General features: G+C 41.4%; 1 protein-coding gene across 2 annotated transcripts in view; it reads left to right on the forward strand.

The window, feature by feature from the left end:
- The window catches only part of LOC119745637 (dynamin-like 120 kDa protein, mitochondrial), a 31,622-nt gene extending 20,156 nt beyond the window's left edge, over nucleotides 1-11,466 (forward strand). For both annotated transcript variants that reach the window (XM_038222141.1, XM_038222139.1), the window contains 8 exons: nucleotides 4,139-4,294; nucleotides 5,094-5,202; nucleotides 5,787-5,866; nucleotides 7,739-7,792; nucleotides 8,276-8,362; nucleotides 9,260-9,376; nucleotides 10,032-10,125; nucleotides 11,282-11,466. In XM_038222141.1, coding sequence (XP_038078069.1) covers nucleotides 4,139-4,294; nucleotides 5,094-5,202; nucleotides 5,787-5,866; nucleotides 7,739-7,792; nucleotides 8,276-8,362; nucleotides 9,260-9,376; nucleotides 10,032-10,125; nucleotides 11,282-11,451 — 867 coding nt within the window. In that variant the 3' untranslated portion in view covers nucleotides 11,452-11,466. The remainder of the gene's footprint in view (nucleotides 1-4,138; nucleotides 4,295-5,093; nucleotides 5,203-5,786; nucleotides 5,867-7,738; nucleotides 7,793-8,275; nucleotides 8,363-9,259; nucleotides 9,377-10,031; nucleotides 10,126-11,281) is intronic.
- The last annotated feature ends 328 nt before the right edge of the window (nucleotides 11,467-11,794 follow it).

Genomic DNA, 11,794 nt, shown 5'->3' on the forward strand with positions numbered 1-11,794 from the left:
TGGGTGTTTAGGCCACACACAAAAAAGTCTCCGGTTTCTGGTATGCGCGCGCGTCGCCGTAGCCATGTGCGTCGGCAAAATGAAAATTTTTTTTTTTTCAATAAAAGATGAGGTCTCAAAACCGCCAAACTCACTGGTTCGACTGGAATCCTGCTGCTGCACAGTTTTAACATGTTTTTAGTAGGGCTGTGCCGAATATTCGGATATTCGGTTATTCGATCGATAAACGAATATTCGAATATTTATTTTCGAATAAGAATATTCGGTGGTGATATGCAATGAAATAAAAAGGTGGAAAAAACTCCTTTTTTTTTACAACAAAAGTGTATTCTCAAAGTTAAGTTTCAAGTTGCTGCCAAAAACCCCCATAAAAGTAGCTTGTATATATGCCAAGCAATAATGCCATACATATATTACTTTTGCTTTGGGAGTGCTTGCAGTAAAGCCAACCCATTTTTTTAACGCCGGACTGCAACACCAATCGCTGATTCTTCCGACAAGATAAACAAGACATTTTGTCTTTCATGTCTTCACAAAACACTTCCTGACACCTTTTCATATCAAACTTCTAGCATGAGTAGTAACGTTTCCGCTGTCCGTATTTTTGTTTGTTGTTGTCCTACTTACAATCCCTACTTTCAAAAGAAAACCGCCGCTGTTTTTCCCCGATGCGATCCTGGCAAGTTTCCCCGCGCGTTGGTGTTACATGTACATGTGTGCAGCATAGGAAAATGCAGCGTGGCATTGGAGAGGAGCACGTGTTAATTTGCCCACGTGCGCAGTGGGAGGGGCTTACTGGATCGGCTATTGACATCGCGAAAATGGCATGCCAACATCGATGTAGAAGACCTCTGCAATCTCATGCAAAGAACTTGATTTCTTTTTTCTGTGTGGGCCTTTGTATTTTCCGTTTTCATGTACTTATTTTGAGGACGTACTGCTCGCACAGGGTCGCACAAGAAGCGGTACATTACACTGATACAGCGAAGCCAATTCCCCCCAAAGTTTTCCATCGCCTGTTCAATCGTGTCGAATCAATCGTGTCGAATGCACGTGGTTATAGGGAATCGCCTTGCATGCAGTATGCTGCTCACAGCACGTGGCGGTGTTGTAGAAAACTTGTCATGAACCCCAACATTACATTAAAACGTTTTGAAAACCTTGGTTCATTTACGTTACGGACTCTGGGATTTTTCTAAAAGAATTTCTTGTTTACTTTTAGGGGTAAATTTATTATGGCTGTTAGATGCCTCCGTAATTATATACATGTACATGTACAAAATAATCTAGTTCTCTCAACTGATCAGAGCACCCTTTTATCGAACACATTTTCGTTCGCTGTCCGTCAGCTTTGTTCGCTGGGTTAGTCTGCTAATTGCACCCAATATTTGCACAAATAAAACATACATAAACACTTCAAAAACTAGTTCAGCAATTATACTTTCAGTAATAATAGCGGGAACCTCTGGCTTATGTCCTCCAAGTTGAGCAAAACGCAAGAAAAAGGGCAGACAACAGAGAGGATTTCAAACTCAAAAGAGCTCTCATTTATTTCGCCAGACAGACTTTGCGGTCAACTCACCGCACCGTACCCCTGATTCCCAGCATAGAAAACCACAGCTAGATAAAATGTATCAAAATGTTACAAGTTGGAATATCCAAACCTTTTAGTGGCCTATTTGTTAGAAAGTTATCTCCAGAGCACGCACTTAGCCAGACAAAAGAACCGGGTCAGCGCACCTGTGCCCTAATTAGCCCGCCAACAATGCGCCCGCCGGAGCTCGGCTGGCGATTTTTTTTTTTTTTTTTTTGCTGAAATGTCACCCTTCGTGTTTTGGGTACACAGCTTATAATACATCCCCTGTGGGCAAACAAGGAAATACTGCTTTGCACGTGTCAAGCTGGGGCGTGTGTATGCCGCGCCCACGCCCATTATTTGCATAAACTTAAATATGCATTTACAATTCAAAGACCCATATTTCATTGAATAAAGACATTAAATATCATAGGTTTTTTTCTTGGAGTTTTTGGTTGTTGAGAATAAATTTATTTAAAATGATTTAAAATCATTTCCTCAATTCTTGGTGACAAAAAGTGCGAGTTATTATTATAAAAGTGATTTTTTATCCTCAATACTGTGACTAGGAAGTACACCGTTTTGTAGACTTCAAGAAGCTTCCAGTAATAGATATGCTCGGTTCCTGTTTGCGAGTTAAGGGTCGGAGAGTCACAATAGCTGACGCCACCCGCCGTGTTTGGGGTTCACGGCTTAATATGTCCCCCATGCAAACAAGGAATCCTTCACTCTAGCTTCTCTGGTTATTGTTAATCTTTAAATTACTGACGACTGAAGAACAACTGATTGTTGTCAAATACCTGACTTACCTGTGAAGAAATCATGCATGGCATGCTGACGTGCGCACGTACGTTGACTATACATGTACATGTATGGCATATTTTTGCTTTTGAGGGAATTTGGAATGGCCAAATAACCGAATATTCGAATATTCGATCGATTGGAAGGTCGAATATTCGAATATTCAATTATTCGAATTGACTCAGCCCTAGTTTTTAGATGGGGTTATGATCGAGAATAAGCTTTATGTGGTCTCTCTGGACTCCCATTATATTTGCACTAAGTTTAGTCGGGCACCATTTGCAGTCATCAGCCGACATTTGAAGCAAAAAAAACAGGTAAAAAAAAAAAAAAATCCGCGTCGCCGTACCACTTTTTGGGCAAGCTCCATACCAGAAACCGGAGACTTTTTTTTTTTGGCCTAATAAGACTCTTGAGATTCTCCCAAGTGGAGAAGCACTTGAAAAATGCAACATCACAATCTTTTGAAGAATACTTTCAGAGAGTAGCCATCCACAATGCTTCTTTGAACCTTCCACAGGTTACTGTTTTGTAAACTTTTGAGCAATTTTTGTCGAGTTGGATTTTTGGGTCAAAAACTGACTTTTTCGATGATGCCGGCTATGGAAAACGTTGAAGTTTTGGGGCATTTTGTAAAAAGTCAAAACGTTTTGTTTTCTCACTGGATTCTGAATGTAATGAGTTGAACTCTTCAGGGAATTCAATTCTTGCCTCTAGGCACCTCGTGTCAATTTTTGGACAAGTTGGATTTTTGGGTCAAAAACGGACTTTTTCGATGATGCCGGCTATGGAAAACGTTGAAGTTTTGGGGGCATTTTGTAAAAAGCCAAACAGTTTTGTTTTCTCACTAGATACTGAATGTAATGAGTTGAACTCTTCAGGGAATTCAATTCTGGCCTCTAGGCACCTCGTGTAAACTTTTGAGCAATTTTTGTCCAGTCCGATTTTTGGGTCAAAAACTGACTTTTTCGATGATGCCGGGTCTGCAACACAGATTTTACAGAAATAGTAAGAAAATCGTGGAATAACAGTGATTCTAGGGGAAAAGAATTGGCATCTTTCATTTTCACGAATACAAAACTAGAAAATTTCAAGGTTTTCCCAGTATTTTACTTGTTTTTACGTCCGGCGACGTAAAAACTTTAAACAGCCATAACTTGTCAATGGAATGTCTGATTGAAGTGCAACAAATAATATTATAAGGGCCATTTTATTGTCTTTTCTAATACCAACAAACACTCATTTCAACGTCTGCCCAGTTCCGTCTCGTTTTGCCAGAACGCTTTACATATGTCAGTGAAGGGCAAAACCTGATATAAAACCAGTTCGCGCCGGGATTATTTTGACATTGACAGGACCCATGCGCAGGATTGTTTTTTACGAACCTCGATGCCAGACGGGTTCAGGCCGTCATCTTCAGGCAGCACACAGATATTTCCGCCCATGCTCGTTGCGAACGAGAAGAAGATTTGGGAAAAATCTGCGCCCTTTTTTTGAGAGAGACCATGCAATCTCTATGTCTGTCCGTATGTATTATCCATCCGTCCGTACGTATGTGGTATTCTGGTTAAAGTTTCGAAAAATTGGTCTCATTTCAAAAGTTGAAGTCCAGAGAAGAAGATATTTCCGGCCTTGCTCGTTGCGTGCTTGTCCTCCATCCGACGCGAACTGGTTAAACATTACTTCTCCCCAATGCAAAAAGTCCAACGTTCAATATTTTGAGTCGTACATTTCAAGGATCACCATACCTTTTGTTCTCAGGTTGCTCTGGAGACACTGGTGGAGGAGTTCTCCAAACTTGTAGACATGGACAAGGCCAAGGGTAGTCACGATCCTCTCTTCAACGACGTCAAGTCGGCCGTCAAGCAAGAAGGCATCAACAGGCACAAGTGGCAGGAACAGGCTGCCGATAGTCTGGTATGCTGCCTAGCACAACAAAAATGCTTTAAAAAAATTCTTAATTTGGGGGGAAAATCGGCAAAATATTCTGGAAGTGAGACTTTCTCCAGCAGGCTGCTGATAGTCTGGTATACTGCCCAGCGCAACAAACATGCAAGAAAATTTCTTGATTTGGGAAAAATCTGCGGCCTTTTTTTGCCTTGCCTGAGCGAAGTTCAGGAAAGAGACCATGCAATCTCTATGTCTGTCCGTATGTATTATCTGTCCGTCTGTACGTATGTGGTATTCTGGTTAAAGTTTCGAAAAATTGGTCTCATTTCAAAAGTTGAAGTCCAATTAGAACCAAACTTGGTTCATAGATGCAACATGGCAACCTTCATATGAAAATGCTGTCAAAGGTCACATACCAAGGTCAAAGGTCATCTGAGGTCCACTTGTCAAATAGACTGAAAAAGTTTTAAAAAGGTGAAAAAGAAAACAGGCGAGACGCGTGGTTCGAGAACCTTGGTGGTTATCCTCCTGAATATTCCACGCGGAAGTCTAACAAGGAGGCCTTGTGGAACTGGAACTAAATTAAATCCTTAAAGGTGTTGTGGTTTGGGGCGTCTGTGGTGTCTTGAGGGAGCTTGTTCCATTTCCGGATAGTTCGGGGTAGGAATGACTGCATATTGATGTCTGTCCTTGCTGCAATTTCTGTGAACTGGTGGTTGTGAAGTCTACGAGCCCGTGCTGTTTGAAGTAAGTGTTACTGGAGATTTATACTTTCCATTGACTAGCGATACAGTTTGTTCATTAGTTACCTTGTGGATCTTTGCAGAGAGTAATGCAAGTCAATGCTTTGGAGGATCGGTCGGTTCATGATAAGCATGAATGGGACTCGGCCATCAGCTTCATGGACAGCGTACTCAGGATCAGACTACAAGAAAGTAAGTGGGGAATGTTACATTTACCATTAAAGACATCAGCAAAATATGTTTGGTTTGGCATCAAAGGAATAATTACTCTTAAGGCCAAAAAAAAAAGTCTCCAGTTTCTGGTATGGAGCTTGCCCAAAAAGTGGTGCGGCGACGTGGCTTTTTTTTTTTTTTTTCCTGTTTTTTGCTTCAAATGTCGGCTGATGACTGCAAATGGTGCCCGACTAAACTTAGTGCAAATATATGGGAGTCCAGAGAGGCCACGTAAAGCTTATTCTCGATCATAACCCCATCTAAAAACACGTTAAAATTGTGCAGCAGCAGGATTCCAGTCAAACCAGTGAGTTTGGCGGTTTTGAGACATCATCTTTTATTGAAAAATTTTTTTTTCATTTTGCCGACGCGCATGGCTACGGCGACGCGCGCGCATACCAGAAACCGGAAACTTTTGGGGGGGGGGGCCTAAACTGGAGAATTTTTTTTTCAAGTCTTGAAAAATTTATAACGTATATGGAAACTGTTGTGATTATTAATGCATTCATTGACTACGTTTTCAAGAGATGTTACATGACACATGCTTGTTTGTTTCCCTTTAGCTGATAGTCTTATTCAAGAGCTGATGGGACCAGGTACCACTACGCGCTGGCTGTACTGGAAGTCACTTACCGCTGAACAGGTTGGATACTAGACTAATGACTAAGGCTATGTCAAAATGGGGCACTGTTGTCTATGGCTACGGCTATTCACCTTAGTGCACCAATGGCAAAAGCGGTAGCCATAGTCACACAATTCTCAAATTCAAGTAAGGCTACGTCTGAAGCTGGTATTGTTTTGTCTATGGCTACGGCTATTAACCTTAGTGCACCAATGGCAAAAGCCATAGTCACAGTTACACAATTTTCAATTTTAAGTAAGGCTACGTATGTCTGAAGCTGGTATTGTTTTGTCTATGGCTACGGCTATTAACCTTAGTGCACCAATGGCAAAAGCCACAGTCACAGTTACACGATTTTCAAATTTTAAGTAAGGCTACGTCTGAAGCTGGCATTGTTGTCTATGGCTACGGCTATTAACCTTAGTGCACCAATGGCAAAAGCCATAGTCACAGTTACACGATTTTCAATTTTAAGTAAGGCTACGTACCTCTGAAGCTGGTATTGTTGTCTGTGGCTACAGCTATTCACCTTAGTGCACCAATGGCAAAAGCCATAGCCACAGCCACACAAATTTCAAATTCAAGTAAGGCTATGTCTGAAGCTGGTATTGTTTTGTCAATGGCTACGGCTATTCACCTTAGTGCACCAATGGCCAAAGCCATAGCCACAGCCACACAAATTTCAAATTCAAGTAAGGCTATGTCTGAAGCTGGTATTGTTTTGTCTATGGCTACGGCTATTCACCTTAGTGCACCAATGGCAAAAGCCATAGTCACAGTTACACGATTTTCAATTTTAAGTAAGGCTACGTACGTCTGAAGCTGGTATTGTTTTGTCAATGGCTACGGCTATTCACCTTAGTGCACCAATGGCAAAAGCCGTAGCCACAGCCACATGATTCTCAAATTCAAGTAAGGCTACGTCTGAAGCTGGTATTGTTTTGTCTATGGCTACGGCTATTAACCTTAGTGCACCAATGGCAAAAGCCACAGCCATAGTCACACAATTTTCAAATTTTAAGTAAGGCTACGTCTGTGACTGGTATTGTCTATGGCTACGGCTATTCACCTTAGTGCACCAATGGCAAAAGCCACAGCCATAGTTACACAATTTTCAAATTTTAAGTAAGGCTACGTCTGTGACTGGTATTGTCTATGGCTACTGCTATTCACCTTAGTGCACCAATGGCAAAAGCCACAGCCATAGTTACACGATTTTCAAATTTTAAAGTAAGGCTACATGTGCGTCTGAAGCTGGTATTGTTGTCTTTGGCTACGGCTATTCACCTTAGTGCACCAATGGCAAAAGAGGTAGCCACAGCCACACAAATTTCACTGTAGCATGCTATTGGCAAAAACTACCCAAATCAGACAAGGGCTCATCATCAATATAAACTGTGAGGTGTTCTGGCAGTAGTGGAGAAAAATGCCAAAACCCAAATGAGTTTTTTTGTTCCTTTGATTTTCAGATTTATTGATATTTTTCATTTTCACGAACACGAATTCGAAAATGTGAAGGCCTTTTTCTTATTATTTTACTTTTTGGTACCTCGATAAATGCACACTTTAGACGTCCATACCCTGTCAACAGAATGGCCGTTTGAAGTGCAACAAACAATATTGTAAGGAGAATTTTATTCTCTTTCCTAATATCCTCAAACCCTTGAAGTGTTGAAGTTGAAGTTGAAGTGCAACAAACAATATTGTAAGGAGAATTTTATTCTCTTTCCTAATATCCTCAAACCCTTATTTCAACCTCTGCCCAGTTCTGTCTCATTTTGCCAGAACGCCGCACATATCCTACTGGAGGGAAGTCCAATTGAGGTCTGTAATTGAGGTTTTGACATCAGTTATTCGTCAAACTAAAACACGCCTGCTTTTTGTTCATTACAGAATAATAGGAGACAGGCCAGGGAGGAACTGGAGAAACTACTGCAAGCTTCAGAGGTAAATAAACATTTAAGCGTTTAGTTAAAACTGAACTACCGCAAATTTTGAAGAAAAAAAATCAAACAATTTGGATCAGGACGGTGCACTGCAGCCCAGCGATGGTTCCTTCACTTGGGCCTTGAAGTCCCAATTCTGCAAACAAAATTGTAGCATGTAGAAGGGAGACCCAACTCCTTTGGAGAAAATTTTGTATCGGTCAAAGAGTCGAAAAATTTGAAGAACCCATCCGCCATCTTAAGAAAAAACGGTGGGGAGGCCATCTCCTTCATTTTTTCAAACAGCAGAGACGAGAAAGGTGGTTTTTTTACTCGGCTTGATATATATATATATATTTATTATTGATAATTGGAACTTAAATTTCTTGAGAAAAATGTACATATCTCTTTGATATGTTTCCAAATCCTGGATATTTTCTTTTGCTTTGGGATTGCTGCGATGGATGTTGATTGGCTATTCTTGACCTTTGACCCTACCTCACAGAAGCACCAACCCGTGCTGTCCAGTGACGAGGTGACAGCCGTCAGGAAGAACCTAGAAACGAAGGCGGTGTCCGTCGACAGTGAATTTGTAAGTATTGATATTTCGACATTCTGTCATGAGATTCTTGTTCAAACTGGTTTGACCAATTTAGCACTGTGTGCTGAAGAAATGGATCCCTATACCCAATTAAAACCAGCTTGTTCAGCTAAATATAAAAGTATCGCTTAGGCCAAAAATAAAAAGTCTCCGGTTTCTGGTATGCGCGCGCGTTGCCGTAGCCATGCGCGTCGGCAAAATGAAACAGTTTTTTTTTCAATAAAAGATGATGTCTCAAAACCGTCAAACTCACTGGTTTGACTGGAATCCTGCTGCTGCACAATTTCAACGTGTTTTTAGATGGGGTTATGGTCGAGAATAAGCTTTATGTGGCCTCTCCGCACTCCCATATATTTGCACTAAGTTTAGTCGGGCACCATTTGCAGTCATCAGCCGACATTTGAAGCAAAAAAGACAGGTAAACAAAACAAAAAAGCCGCGTCGCTGCACCACTTTTTGGGGAAGCTCCATACCAGAAACCGGAGACTTTTTTTTTGTTGGCCTTACTGTACTTGTATCACAACTTATCTTCAAGTAAACTTGAATCCTCGATCCTGATTGTTCGATCCATGGCAACAACAGTGTGATATGAGGCTGTATTGCACGGTCCATATCGCACCCTGCGTATTGCGCTATTCCAAGATGCGAGCGACATTCCAGCTGCATGCGCTAAACCGCTAAAAGGTTCGTGTGAAGCGATGATCCAACTTTACTGCGCGTCAAGTTTGCTTGAAGATAAATTCGTTATCACGCTCGCGCTCGTGGAACACGGAAAATGTAGTGCGTCTGTGTCCCACATACCACTCGGCCGGACACAGACACACTACATTATTCCGTGTTCCACTCGCGCTCGCTGGATAACTAATATTATTTTTTGTCTGTTGTCAGATACGGGAGACGTGGCACCCGCTTTACCGCAAGTACTTCCTGCAGAAGGCCATCAACAAGGCCCAGGAATGCCGGAGAGGATTCTTCCATTATCAGAGGGGGTTCAGCGATACAGGGGTGAGCAGCTTGAAATAAAAAATGCTTCTCTTTCAAAAGAATTCAAAATTCATATAAGGGGTGACATTTGTCAGCATTTGTTCTGATTTGAGGATTCTTTTTGGTCGGGAGTTGTCATGATTTCAGGATTTTTAAGGAAATAATTTTGAAATCTCAAAATCCTGAAGTTTTACCGTAAACGTATTTTTACCTATAAAAGTTTATATAAACAAATGAAATTGGTATTTTGAGGTTGCTTAATAGGAAATTTACATGTATGTACCATAGACCATATGTTACTCTGAGGCCCTCTGTGACCCTAAAACCCTCTGTCGATTATTTTAAGGTATTATTTTGGAATTTTTAAGTTCTCTCAATCTCGCCCCTGTCACATAGGGCCATTTCAACATACTGTGCCTCTTTTTAACCCTGTGTCAGACCCACATGGACTTTAAGTCTGTTTATGTGGAGGAGGCTGTTTTTGCCTAATACTTATGCGAGTCTTGGGGTTTTTTTTCAGGCTAAATTGCCAGTGAAGCAAGTTTGTTAGTACTCGCCCAATTCTTTGAATAACAACGCAGCTACATGGCCTTGAGACTATTCAAATACTACCTCTCAGTTTTGACTAATAATCCCGAAACTATGTTTAGTTTTGATTTCATTTTTTTTCGATCAGATGGAATGTCACGATATCGTTCTATTCTGGAGGATACAGAAGACACTGCAACTCACCAGTAACGTGCTGCGACAGCAGATCATGAACACCGAAGGTATGTCAGGGAATACACTCAACTTTATTTTATTTTATTTCTTTCTGGTAATGAAACCAAGGATTCCTCAAAAGTACCCTAAGCACTGTAGCTCAAAAGCCTGGAGAAACCTGTAGAGAGAAGACAATGAGAAGAAATTACAGTTTTAGAGGTGGGAGGAAAAGCCCAGAGGAATATTCTGAGGAAAACCCACGGAATCAGGTAGGGACTGAAAACCAATCCACATATTGGCCCAGGCGGGATTCGAACCCGGGTCACAGCGGTGGAAGGCGAGGAAAGTACCACTACGCCAACCTGACTCCCCTGGCGAGCCAGAACTCAAGATCTTGTTGGTAGTTCTGCGGGTTGTGGGTTCTAGTCCTGCCAGGGGTTGTGGTGCGTGTGTCCTTGGGCAAGGCACTTTTCACTAATTGCTTCTCTCCACCCAGGAGTAAATGGGTACCTGTGAGAGATGAGATGGTTATTGTGTTTGATATAGCTAGTTGCACTTCGATATGGAAGCGTGAAGCTGTATACTCCCCAGGGAGCTGACATGGTCTTTAAAATGTTTTATAGGCCTGACAAGAAGGAGTAATATTGATGCAGTGCATTGAGTGCCACTACAGTGGAACATCACTATAACGAATATGTATCGCGGGATCCACAGAAATTGTTCATAATAACAATCGTTCGGTATAGCGATTTTAAGCTGCCGGTGGTCCGGTACACACTTTTCAATAATTAGCGCCCTTCAGAACTTCACCCTGCACGCCCTGGTTGTTACTGAAAGATGACTTTGAACATGTGCCGACTATTGAATTATGCAATTACACAGTTTTTGAGCTTACTACCTACAGCAATGGGTGGCTTTCCCCTTCTATTCCGTGGGGAAATAATCGCAACTTGTTGCTCTTCAGTTTGACATATTTCAACAACAATGTTTGGTTCATTCCCAACAAAAATTGGGAGCCAAGGACGATGTTCAGTATAGCCAAATGTTAGGTATAGTGGTGTTCAGTATAGCGATGTTCCACTGTATTTGCCGATTTTTATCCACTTTTATAACCACACTTCAGCACAAAATATCCATGAGCTTGAAAAACAGCCTATCCTTGTTTCAAGCACAAGTAGATCTAAAATTTACAACTCTGCTTTCACTTTGCTATACAAAAAACAGCAAGGCGGCTTGAGATGGAGGTTAAGCAAGTCCTGGAAGATTTCGGCGATGACTCGGAACTCAAGACTCGACTACTCACAGGCAGAAGGGTGGACCTCGCTGAGGAACTCAGTAAGTCCAACTTTCTTGTTCTTCTTTCATTCTTTCTGGTTTTTATATATATTTTGTGAATGTTTTCGTTTTCCTAACCAGCAGCCTCCTGAATGCTTTATTTGTGCTCTACCAAGTGAAACTTTGTAGAGCGCTGAATGTTTACTACTTTAATAACCCACTACAGCAGTTGAAAAAAATGACTGAGGCAGGATTCTAACCTGCAACCTCCTGAATACCACTCTGGTGCTCTACCAACAAAGAGTTTGTAGAGTGCTAAAAGTTGAGTTGCCTAACCCACTACAGTAGTTGAATAATGAAAAATTGACTGAGACAGGATTTGAACCTGCAACCTCCAGAATACCACTCTGGTACTCTACCAACTAAGAGTTTGTAGAGTGCTAAAAGTTGAATTGCCTAACC

Source organism: Patiria miniata, unplaced genomic scaffold (assembly GCF_015706575.1).
Source record: "Patiria miniata isolate m_02_andy unplaced genomic scaffold, ASM1570657v1 HiC_scaffold_7, whole genome shotgun sequence".
In the NCBI taxonomy this organism is placed as follows: Eukaryota; Metazoa; Echinodermata; class Asteroidea; order Valvatida; family Asterinidae; genus Patiria; species Patiria miniata.